Source organism: Marmota marmota, unplaced genomic scaffold (assembly GCF_001458135.2).
Source record: "Marmota marmota marmota unplaced genomic scaffold, marMar, whole genome shotgun sequence".
In the NCBI taxonomy this organism is placed as follows: Eukaryota; Metazoa; Chordata; class Mammalia; order Rodentia; family Sciuridae; genus Marmota; species Marmota marmota.
In genome coordinates this window covers 693,289-706,471 of record NW_026000048.1, presented here as the reverse complement: position 1 = coordinate 706,471, position 13,183 = coordinate 693,289, and the positions used below count along the sequence as shown (strand labels likewise).

The 13,183-nt window shown below is 37.5% G+C and overlaps 1 protein-coding gene across 14 annotated transcripts in view; it reads right to left on the bottom strand.

Annotated features, from left to right (window-relative positions):
* Zmynd11 (zinc finger MYND-type containing 11) overlaps positions 1 to 13,183 on the bottom strand; it is a 97,434-nt gene that overhangs the window by 60,677 nt on the left and 23,574 nt on the right. For 13 of the 14 annotated variants that reach the window (XM_048812591.1, XM_015495133.2, XM_048812593.1 and 10 more), the window contains exon 2: positions 3,171 to 3,305. In XM_048812591.1, coding sequence (XP_048668548.1) covers positions 3,171 to 3,286 — 116 coding nt within the window. In that variant the 5' untranslated portion in view covers positions 3,287 to 3,305. Of the gene's footprint in view, positions 1 to 3,170; positions 3,306 to 8,513; positions 8,538 to 13,183 lie in introns of those variants that run through there. The other variant, XM_015495136.2, reaches the window with a different exon arrangement.

Genomic DNA, 13,183 nt, shown 5'->3' with positions numbered 1-13,183 from the left:
CAATTTATTTAAATGCATGAATTCCAAATGCTACTTTAAAAACTAATATTTCCAGTAGAGGGTGCTATTTCGAACACTACTTTTCCTATACAAACTATGCCATAGGGAAACCAAAGAGCAGATGATGGGAAGCTTGTATTCTTACAGAAGCATATTCCAGTTTAAAAAAGAAAGACTATTACAAATTTTTAAGCTTTAGTGAATTATCAGATCTAACAGCAATGGCGACAATCAGGAAATGAGAAGCAGTCAACATCATGTGCCTTCTTTTTTTTTTTTTTTTTTAGTTGTAGTCAGACACAATACCTTTATTTTATTTATTTACTTTTATGGGGTGCTGAGGATCGAGCCCAGTGCCTCACACGTGCTAGGCGAGCGCTGTACCCCATTGCATGCCTTCTAATAGGACCCACCATCACCCTGGAGCTGTCAGACCCCACCTTCAAGCCTGAAGGCAACTCAGTACCTTCCAATACAGGACTGAGCAATAACTCAGGTAGACCACTGCAAGGACATCAGCAACGCTAGACCCTAAGAAACCAGAACAAACAACCCTGTTCCTTCATAAGTAAATGCCAAAAGGAAAATATCCAAAAAAGATGAAGGAGAAACTTACAGATTAAAAGAACAAAGACAAGAAAACTCCAACAGCACATCCAAGTAAGCCACAAGGAGGATGTGCCCGCCCCAAGGGCCAGTCACCTAGAAGACCTTTGTTCTATGATGGAGTCACTCACCAGTCAAACAGAGAAGGAGACCTAACCACTAAGCGACTCTTTACAGCCTGCGGTGGCTTAAGATATTTTTAAAGTTTAAAAGACACCTCTGAGTTCAGCCTTGACTGGACTAAGCAACACAACTTGATTTAAAATAAATCTAAGGCTTGAAAAGTGTTACCTTTAAGAGTGCATAATATGGGGGCTGGGCTATGGCTCAGTGGTAGAGCACTCGCCTAGGACAGGTGAGGCCCTGGGTTCCACCCTCACCACCACATAAAGATAAATAAATAAAAGTATTGTGTCCATTCACAACTAAAAAAAATATGGGGAAAAAAAAGAGTGCAGAATAGTAACATTAGGCTTTAGAGCCAAAGATCTATTTCCTGGCACAGTCCAACACTGCTTTCTGAGCTAGCGCAGGCAAGGGGAACAGACACTGGCCGAGAAGCAAGGGCACTAGATGAGGTGACTCCCTGGGCAGCTCCTCATGGGAGCTGACTGAACAGCAAGGATATAATTGCAAACAAGGATATAATTGCAAGAAGCACAGGATGCTCTACAGTGAGCTGCCATAATAAAAAGAAATACGGCATCAAACCCACTCACACATGTAAGCTGTCCCTCTCTGCTTCCCTCCCTCCCTCCCTTCCTTCTTTTCTTTCTTTCTATCTTCAGATGAACCAATAAAATCATGGCCATTTGGTAGGTAAATACATTTATTCATATTTGCTTTACGAAATATGAACCTTAAGACATGAAGAAAAATGTGATTCAAAGCCATTTGAGCCTAAATTAATGGAGAAAAAAGACTGCTTTCTTTATCAACAATCCATAATGCAAAATGAGAAGTGATCTTATTTATCAATCCTTTACTACAGTTTGACACCGGGGTTATGCTATGTAACACTAACTCCCACTACTGAGGGGCCAGTTCTCTCACACCCACTCAACAGGCAATTCTAGATCAGGGACACTCTTGCTGGGGACTCAGAATGCTTCTAAGACAGAGATGCAGAAGAGAGAGAAGTAGCGGTCTGAGAAACCAAAATAGCTCTGCCAAGCTTACATGATTTTAAGGTCAAACGTAATCCAAAGAATAGTATATCTCAAAATTCTTCTGTAAGCATTTTTGATATACATAAACTATGGTTTTTTAAAAAAATCTCAACTAGAAGAAAATACTGTTTTCTTTGGCAGTTATGGGGATTGAACCCAAGGTCTTAAGCATGCTAGGCAAACACTCAACTATCTGGCTACATCCACAGCTCAAGATCTTTAAAAAACTGTTTTATACTAAAATCACCTTCCTGTAATCTGTTCTGTATTAGTTCCCATGCCTCATATTATGTGCTTCTTTAAAAACTTAATAATTAAAGTAAGTATTACTTGTGTTACTCTCATTTTCCACAGTGTTTCCTATTCTCTCCTCTATTGCAGGACAGGAGCTAGGAGTTGATGGCCAACCTAAGACACTCCCCTGCAGGTACACAATGAGAGCAGCTCCCAGCCTCACCCCTCTACCCATTCCCCAGCCTCCCTCCCTCCTGCACAGCCTTTATAATCTTCCCAGAACACCAGGAAGGGACAAATATACATGGAACTCAATTTTTGTTACTTATTAATAAAGGTAAAAACAAAAAAGGCATTTATGGAAGTTAGCTTTTATAAGTTAGCTGTTTTCCATTTTCATAGACAGTATTAACAAATGTGGGAGGGATAAATACAAAGAAATTCTACCAATTAGCAAAAAACTCATCCAAACGTTTAAAAAATATATAAATTTGGTATTATTCTTTTTAAAAGTGCCCAGAGAAACAAATGTAACAAAGCAAAATTGAGTTCCATATTGAAGACTCCCTTATAATTAGTATAGAACAAGTAAATAGTATTCATCAAGTAGCTGGATTTTTTTTTTTAATCCTGAATCTTTGGCTACCAAGATAAATGGCATTAGAAACGAAGGGGGAAAAAAGAATGTATTTTTTTTAAATGGGACATTTATTCAATATATCTTCTAAAATACAGAATGGCCTTGTTACGGATTCTGTTAGTGGGTTACGAACTGAAAGTTGCCTTTTACCACACATACTGTGCTCATCCTATATTGAAATGACTAATGAACGGCAGGCTGCTTGTTAGCTTCATATATAAAGCAAGTAACTGACTAAAAAGCTTTTTAAACAAGACTTAGTTTCTAAAAATTAAAATAGTTTATAAATAAAAACTTGAAAATAGAACTTAGTGATATTTTTTACTAGTCTAATATTTACAAAACTTCTAAATACAAATTCTTGTACATGTTTATGTAACTGTAGATTTCTACAAGGCAAGAAGTGACTTCAGTCCTTTGCAATACATGTTGACTAGCAGACTAGATCAGGAATTTTTAGACATTTCCCCCAAAGTCTTATATGAAATCTTACAGGGATATTTTTGTTTAAACTTACTTACTTAGTAATTCGGTCAATGTTGGCAATTTGCTTCTGGTTCCTTATAATCTCAATAGCTGCCCAAAGATGCTGGATGGCTTTTGTATCCGCCTGTCGTCTTTTTGTTAAACGTGCCATGACCTGTTTACTTCTTTAGCTGTAGTAATATACAAAACATAAGGCAAAAAACATGGATTACAAATTGAATTACCACCAACACAATGAGCAACACTTCCAGCACCTCCTGACTATTGATGATAATAATGTAAGCTGTAGCATGACCGACTGTTTATTTTCTACCATCCACATCAGTGTGTATTACTTCACTACTTTGTGAAGAATGACATTCTAAAATCCAAAATGCTAAAAGATAATCTTTCCAAGGACAAGTGGCCACATTGTACCAGCTTATCAAAAATAAACTAAGGAACCTTAAGTTTTATTCTAAAACAGACATATTATTTGATAAAATTTCATTTTAGATACTACACTATGTGAAATTTGAATAATATAAAATGGAATTTAGATGTCCTAATTGGTACTTTAGTTTATTATAGTTGTGGCTTTTAAAATGCCAAATTTATGTATATGAAAACAACATTTAAAAAGTAAAACCACAACAGAAAATAAAAGATAAGTTACTTTGGGGTGAGATTTGACAGGCTGGGGGATAACATACTAGATAATTCTAAATTTTTAGAAATGAACAAATTCCTAGGATTAGATGTTAGTTGGGTGGTATTTGTTGCATTCATTAGGAAACAACATTGCTACTTTATTCAACTTTTAATATTCTGGGTAAACTGAAGAAAAGAGTGACCACACCTCCAGATAATTCTCCAGCTATCTCTGGGAAGGCTGGGGAAACACAAGGAATCACAGCCTGGGTACCGGATGGGCACCACTACAGAGGAGGCCTCAGCCCTGAGCCAGGGTCTGCCACAGTGCTACAGGCCGCTTCCTTCTGCACCAGGGTGAACCCTACACTGGGTACCCAACGAAACATAAGCCTCTGAATTACACAGGTGATGACGCTGTTTACAATCTACAGGCCCCAGGTGAACATCACAGCTGGGATTGGGGGCCACCGCCTTGACCTGACCTGGCCTATCCTCTAAAGGAAGAGGATGAGGGTGTGAACTTGTTCTTGGCACTCTCCTCTGCCCCACAACTGTAATGTAAATCACCTTTTTCTTCTCACAGCCATATGTCCCACTCTTTCTCTGACAAACCTGAATAAAACCTGCAGCTTCACAGAAGCTTATCTTGACAAGACTCACTTCTGGTGAGCGTGGGGTCGGGCAGCCTCCCTGAATGAGGCCTGCTCACACTTAACACACCCACAGGTGTCTCTGCATGCCCTGCTTCTTCCCACCTTGACTTCTGATAGTTCCTAATGCGCTCCACAGAGAGAGTAATTAAAAAATAACTGTGCAAGTTTTAAAGAAAACTGAGGACAACTCAGTTGGTTCTGTATGAACTCACACATATAACTAAATGATAAGAATTACAATTTACAAATGTCTCTGTTTTAGAGACTTAAAATATATAGGAACCTCTCAGATTAAGTGTGCTTATACAGGAAAGCCAACTTCCAGAGCTGGAGAAGCATAATGGCAAGGAATAATAAATAATTCTAATTTATTAGTATAAATTAGAAAGTGACATCTAATGGTAAACTGTAGTAATGTAACAGCTCTGACAGATTGCACAAATAAAATTTCACATTGTTCAGATAAAAATAACAAAATTTAAATTACTCTTATAAACTTAATAAAATACATTGTGCCCACTTTGTGAAAGGCACTGTGCTAGGTATAATGAAGTTTTTAAAAATGCAAGGGCTGGGGTTGTGGCTCAGTGGTAGGGCACTTGCCTAGCACATGTGAGGACCTGGGTTCAATCCCCAGCACCACATTAAAATAGATAGATAGATAGATAGATAGATAGATAGATAGATAGATGAATGAATGTACTGTGTCAATCTACAACTTTTAAAAAATTTTTTAATGTATAAATGGTGATCCTTGCCAGAAAATAACTTAAAACTGGCAGAAAAATTTTGACATGTACCTGAAATTTTTAATTATGATATATGACATATAAATGGTCAATCCAGCATGTGCTCAGACAAGGGACACACTACTTCCAACTTAAAAATAATCTTTTTTTTTTTTTTTTTAACTTCCAGGAAAAATTTGAGCAGAAATTTAAATAAAAACCTCTGCAAAATGGTAAATATGTGAGAAAATATGAAAGTGAATTTATTTTAACTTAATGTATTAGTTTATTTAATTTATTTTCTCAGTTTCTTTAAAAGATAATTGTTTAAAATAAAGAAAAGTAACTGATAGGTGTCTTTTAAGTTTATAACATATGTAGAAGTAAAACATATGACAACCATAGCACAAAGAGAGGAGAGGGGACTAAAGAAAATCATATTATAAATGTCTTATATTTGGTGTGAAATAGTATCATATTTATTCAAGTGTAATTATGGTAAATTAAGGAAGTATACTATAATCTGTAGGACAAACATTAAACAATATTATATACAGGTATAGGTAATTTAAAATTTAACTTACAAATTATTCTTTCAAGATATATGAATGAATTTTAAAATACCAAAATAAAGAATAATTCATTCAGCGCTATAGAAAACATATAACAGCAAAACAAACATTTTTAAATATAGTAAGTATTTATTTATAAATTTATATATAAAATAAGTGTATTTGTAAAACACACTGTAACAATCATAAGAACACAGTGGGATGTAGGACGTGGTGGTGCACACTTGTAATGACAGCAGCTCGGGAGGCTGTGCCAGTAGGATGGCAAGTTCAAAGCCAGCCTCAGCAACTTAGTGAGGCTCAAAAAATAAAAAGGGCTAGGGATGTGGCTCAGTGGTTAAGCAATCCTTGGATCAATCCCCAGAACCAAAAAAAGAACATAGTAGGGACTAAGTAGCAGAAACGATAAAGGTGATGTCACATTTCTAGAAATCATTAAAGTCAAGATTAAAGGATGAAACAATGCTACTCCTCAGGAAAACAGACATAAGGTTAAAGTAGAAGATTCTGGACATGTGACTGAACCAAGTGGTAGACAGCAGACAGACCCTGGATTCAAGGTACACCCTAAGGCCTAAGGGGACAATCACTAGTTACAAGGATTCAAGCAGAAAGCGGCAAATGGGCTCAGGAAACTCAAGAAAGCGAATGTAACCAGATGAGTGGCAGACCACAAGAGTGGTAGAGCCAAGTGGCCACTGAGACAGGCCTCTACAGGAGGACTAATCAGAGTCTCCTGGGAAATCCAAACGTGCTCATTCACTTAGCATACACCTCAAGCCTACCTGTTCCTACCAGGCCCTCTTATACTCCCTAGGGACACAGCAAAGCAATCCGACAAAATTCCTTCAAGAGTAATGATATGGCTGGATAGCAATTTGGTGTTCATCAATAATGAGAAAAAAAATCTTAGGAAATGACTCTCTTAGATCCTAAGTACAGAGAAGCTAGTCATTTAAGGGCCTCGCTGATATAGCAAAGGAGACTTTTTTTTTCTGTTTGTGCCTGAACAACTGTTACATTACTAAGAAGGTTCACAATTCCCAAAATGCCCCAAACTTCACCCCTGTAAGCCTTTGGTCAAGCAATTCTCTCTCTGCCTGAAACGTTCTCCCCTGCCTCTTGATTAATTATTTCTCTGCTGCTCTAGGGTTCAAATGCAGTCTTCCCTGACCAATCTTTCCTTCTGGAATCAAACTCAACTGTCTTTTGTATGCTAATAGTAATTTGTTTATACATCTCTTACATATTTATTGCTTGTACAAATTATTATAATTTCCTCAAAAGAATTCTTTAATTTAACTTAAAAAAAGACATGTCTCATTTATTTTTACACCTACTATCTTTCAAGGTGCCTAGTATAGTTTTGAACATGTAAACTTTCAATATGAAGTTATTAAATTCAAGTTTTCCATTTATAGTTATGTAAATAACAAGACCCCAGAGTGAGCCTTCATTTATGTTTTATCAAAGATTGAGACATCAAAAAGAAAGATCAGAAGACTCGTAGAAATCATTAATACAACTCCCGACCTTGGCTCTGCCCCACACATCTTTCAGGAGAAGTCGCTCCTGAGGAGGTAAGTCTCAAAAGGACTGTTGAGAAAAAACAAGAAACCAAACAAGACTTCAAGTGAATAACCTAAGAAGCCCCGGGGCCACTGGGGTCCACTGGCCCCACCAGCCCAGATGCATTGCAGTCCTCACTCACACCACCCCACTTCCTCAAGCAGGAGAGAAGAGAGCAAGCAGGGGAAACCTGAAAATAAGCAAAATCAATGCTCTGCTTGGCGGGTATGTGCACAACACTCTTGGAATGTGAGGGGACAATAAATGCTATATCTGGGAAGAGAGCGAGCTGACACAGCAGGGAAGAGGCCAGAATAGTCTTTCTACTGCACCAAAAGTATTCCGATGTCTTGTGGCGCTGGGTGCAAATGTTACATAAAATCTAAAATAAATCCTACTGTTTTAATATTTCACGATGGCTCAGCAATAAAACTTTCCTCAAAAGCTTGTGATTTTAATTTATCATTTGACTGTATACTCATCCCATTTTACCATTTATGTATTCTCAATATATTAAGGTTATTTTCTTAAAATATTTTGGGTTTTAATATATATTAAATGATGCTGAAATCCAAATAATCACAATTGCTTCTCTGATTACAAGTCCTTCACACTCGAATCAGAGAAATAATCAGTTGTATTTTCCTCTTATTTTTTTATAATTTATTTTTAACCTACCTCGAATTACGTTTTAGAAATTATTATTATGAACACACCTTTTTAAGGGTAGTTTTAGGTTCACAGCAAGATCAAGCAGAATAGATGAAGTTTCCACATATTCCATCCCCACAGAGGCACAATCCTTGCCACAATCAACATTCCCCACATCATGGTTACCTAGTTAGAATCCATGGACCCACTCTGGACTCGCCTTGCCCTGCGAATCCACAGTTTACTTTAAGATTCACTCTTGGTACATGCCTGTAACTCCAGCAACTTGGGAGGATAAGATAGGAGGATCCTGAGTTCAAAGCCAGCCTCAGCAACTTAGTAAGGCACTTGCAACTCAGTGAGATCTAAATAAAATACTAAAAAGGGCTGGAGATGTGTTTCAGTGGTTAAGGACCTGAGTTCAATTCTGAGTACAAAAAAAAAAAAAAAAAAAAAAAGATTCACTCTTGGTGGTGAACATCCTGTGGGCTTTGACACTCCTGCGGTGACAGGGGGGCACCTTTGTGGCACCACCTTACAAAGCCTAGGTGTTCGGCCCTCCAGCCACTGACCTTGCTGTCGGGTCCTGTGCAGCCATGTCTTGATTGCAACTCCTCCCAGGAGGTTGGTGTGGAATTGTCCACCTGTGGTGTCTCCCTGGTGCCCATGAGTTTCAGATTTTAGAGCACCCTGAACAACAGATTTTTGGATTACTGCCTGTTGTTTGAGGTAGTGCTCATTGATGAGAAAGAGCTAGCCACAGAACGGGGAAAGCATGCGTAGGCCATGACCAGGAAAGAACTCAGGGTGCCTGAGGTGCAGAAAGAACAGTGGCTGGAATACAGTGAATGAGGAGAACTACAGTGAAAAGAGGGAGACAGTGCTGAGATCAGACCCTGCAGCTCACAGTGAGCACCTTGGATTTCAGCATAATTTCACAGACACCAATTGAGGGCCTGCAGACTGCAATGGGTTGAGAGAGGTAACCCGGACTTAGGTAAATAAAATAGGTGAACACCAGATGCCTGATCCCAGGCACACACAATCTAAATGAGGCCTAACAATCTAAACGACAGCTTTCTGGAAAATTTAGGGATTCCAGAGAAAGGACCTTCAGATGTTCAGATGCTGATGTCTGATGGAACATGGCAGAAAAGCCAACTGGCCACCTGACATCTTGGCAGTGTGGCCCAAGCAGAGGACTTCTAATTGACTTCCTAGTATCTCACCTTTAAATAGAACAGATAGCCAAGGACCACTAGACATTCAGAAAATGCTACTTAATAAGAGAGAAAGATGGGCTGGGGCTGAACAGTAGCACACATGCCTGGCATGTATGAGGCACTGGGTTTGATTCTGAGCACTATGTATAAATAAATAAAGGTCTATCAACAACTAAAAAAATAAAAATAAGTAAATAAATAAGAGAGAAAGAGGCCTTATCAAGCAAACAGAAAAAGGGGTAGGCAGGAATTCAAATCAGAAAATACAGGAACAGTAAAAATTTCCAGATGAATATCACGAGTTAAGACACAGAATTGTATCCATAAACCATAAAGTGCATAATATAAACATGAGTATTCAGGAAAAATATAAGTATGACAAATAAAGCATTCAACTAGAGGCTGGAATATAAAGTTGAGGCAATCTTAATACCCATGAAGTAGAACAAGACCAGAGACACAAGAGACAGGGGAAGGAGTGCAGTGCACTCTGTGAATAGAAGGGTTTCAAAAAGAAAATGGAAAGGAGACTGTCACTCAGAAATGACTCAAGAAAAGTAATGAGACTGAACAACAAGCATGTGTGAGTGGAAAGGGCCCATTGGAGGCCAGTACATGCAGAAGGAAAGCCAGAGCACAGAAGCCAGAAAGCCAAGACTGGGTTAATAAAAGAGCTTCCAAGTTTCCATGGTGGCACCCATGGGAACAAGGACATGGGTGAAATAGTAACCCGCGTCCTAGCAGCATCGTAGAAGCCACAGAATGATGGGCATCTCCTGAACTTGGAGGGAAAACTGTTTCACCTAAATTTCTAATCCATCCAAATGATCAATCAGTGCAGGCTCACTAAAGATATGCTCATGCAGATACTCCAAAAGAAGACCTGATATCCTGTCTTGTCCAGGACTCAGGACTCAACACAGGAAGGCAGCAAAGGGAGTTCCCAGACAAAAGCATTCTAGCAGACCTCAAGAAAAGCCCAGTCTATGTCTGAGCAGAGAATGATAAGCATCAGAAGGGGGTCTCCAGGAAGCAAATACTGCATGGCAGAGATATTAAATTCAACAAAAACATTGCTATGCCAGAAACGCACAAACTTACACATAACAAACTGCTAATGTCCATGTAAAAATCTTAAATAGATTTTGGCAAACATAAACAGCACATTAAAAATTTTAAAGATGCTTTATTCCAGGAATGCAATCACAGTTCAACGTTAGGAAGAATATTAGCATAATTAATGAAGAACTAATAAAAGCATGATCACCTCTGAAAATGCTGAAGAAGTACCTGAAAATTCAACATATACATGTAAAAACTAATAAGTAAGAACGGAGGGGTACAGATAACTTACTAAGGAGATGTAGAAAAATTTACCAACATAAGGAAAAGACTAAGAATCCTCACTATGTTCATTCTTAATACTGCCCTAGAGGTACTACAATAAGAGAAAGAAGATAATTAAGAATTGGGGTGGGGAGAGATAAAACTACCTGTCTTGCAAATGACATAGGCAATATGATTATGTATCCAGAAAACTTAAAAGAATTAATGAAAAATACAATCCAGAGTCAGAAAAGTTAAATTATGAAGAAGCAGGCATAGGGAAATGCCTTTAAAGTCAGGGAGCAGGAAAAATATTTTTCCTGACTCAATACCCAGAAGCAAAGTAAACGGGGAAAGACTAACAAAAACACAAAAATAAATAAGCATGCAAGATTAAAACCTTTGCATGTCTAAAATACATCTAAACAAGGTAAAAATGTAAGCGACAAATAGATAAACACATAAGAAATTTTGCAGTTTAAATAACAAGTTAAAGGCTAATATCTCTAATATATATAAAGAACCTCTAAGTTTTCAGAAAAAGCCCAAAACCCAGTAGAGAAAAAAATGAGCAAAACATCTGAAGAGGTAAAAAAAATTACAAAAGACCTATAAACTTGAGCAAAGATGCTTAATTTCTCTGATAATTAGAGAAGGGCAATCTTTAAACTACAATTAATACAGCATTTTTTCCTTTTAATAAAATTCTTTTTTTAAAAACTTCACTTCTTTTTTTCTGCAGTGCAGAGGATCAAACCCAGTGCCCCACATATGTGAGGCAAGCACTCTGCATAGTAGACACTGAGCCCCAGCCCCAACTCCAGCCCCTAATACACCATTTCTATGCTTCTATCTAGCAAAACTCCAGAAGCCTAGCAATGCTGTCACCAAGCTGCAGAGAAACAGGCATTCCTCACACATGGTACTGGTGGGAACAGAAAATGTCACCATTGTTGGAGTGGAATGGCAATGACCACCAAGATTACATATGCATTTACTCTGACCCAGCAATCTCATTGGTAAACATGTATACAAAGTCATTTTTTGTAGTACTATTTGTAATAGTAAATAAATGAAGAACTGCTTGAATACAGTACAGGGCCTCCACACAATGGAGTATGAACCAGCTATAAAAAGCAAATAAGGGGTCACATCAATATGCAACCAAAGAAAAATAAACTGGACTTCATTAAAATTAAAAGCTTTTTATTCTTCAAAGGACACCATCAAGAGAGTGAAAGGACAGAGAATAGTCAAAAATACTTGCAAATCACATATCTCAAAGAGGACTTCTATGTGAAATATATAAAATTCTTACAACTCAATAAAAAAAAGACAACCCAATTAAAACAAAGTATTTGAACAGACTTTTTTCCAAAAGTGATATACAAATGGCCAATAAGAGTTAAAAAGATTCTCAAAATCCTTAGTCAGTAGGGAAATACAAATAAAACCATGAGATACCACTTGACAACCACTAGGATGGCTACTTTAAAAAATAAAATAAAAAGATACTGACAAATATTGACGAAGACAGAAAGAAACTGGTATCATCATTCACTGCTGATGAGATTGAAAATGGTACAACTGCTTTCAAAAACAGCTTGTGAATTCCTTGAAAAGAAAACATGGACTCATGTGTCCAGAAATTCCACTCTTATGCATATGCCCAGAACTAAAAGATACATCCCACAAAAACATGCATAATACTTATTTGCAGCAGTGATATTCCTAATGGCCAAAAAGTAGAAATAACCCAAATATATTCATTAACCCATCAATGGATAAACAAAATGTGCATATCCACTGGAATAATATTCCTACAGTGGAATGCTAATTCAGTGACCAACAGAAGTGAGGATTCACACATGCTGCAATGTGGATGAGCCTTTCAACATTATGCTAAGTCAAAGCAGACAGACACCAAAGGCCACATACTATATGATTCCACTTGAGAGACAGGAAGCAGACTGGTAGCTGCCAAGGGCTAGGATAAGAGGGAACAAAGAGGGGATGCTACTGGATCTGGGGTTTTCTTTGGGAGGCAGAGGAATGTTCTTGAACTTAGATGACAGAAATGATTACAACAGGGCTGGGGTTGTAGCTCAGTGGTAGAGTGCTTGCCTTGAATGTGTGAGGCACTGAGCTGGATTCTAAGTACCGCATATAAATAAAATAAAGTTCCACTGACAACTAAAAAATATATATATTAAAAAAAAAAAAAAAGAAAGAAATGATTGTGACACCTTGTGAACATACTAGAAACCACTGAATGGCACACAGGGTAGTCACCAGAGCCAATTTACATGTCATCCTGCAAGTAAGGAGTCAGCAAAGGATTATTTTATAGCTTCTTTAAAATTATCTACTTATAAAGTAGTTTCAAGTGACTGCTGCTGATTTTTAAGCGTGTTTCCTATTCCCTTCTGTGACACTTTCTGCCACCCTCTAGGAAAGGAGCTGCTGTCTGTTTTCACTATTGATACCATTATTACTAACTTTTAAAAATAACTGCACAGAAAATTTTCAAACATACAAAAGTAGAATTACATGAATCTTCTGTGTTATAATCAGATTAACATTTTGCCATATATTGAAAATCTAAATTATATTCTGTAAATTCCCAAGATCTAGGTATCAAATGTTCATAGTGATTTATCTTTAAGAACAAAAAATAAAAATGAACAACTGTA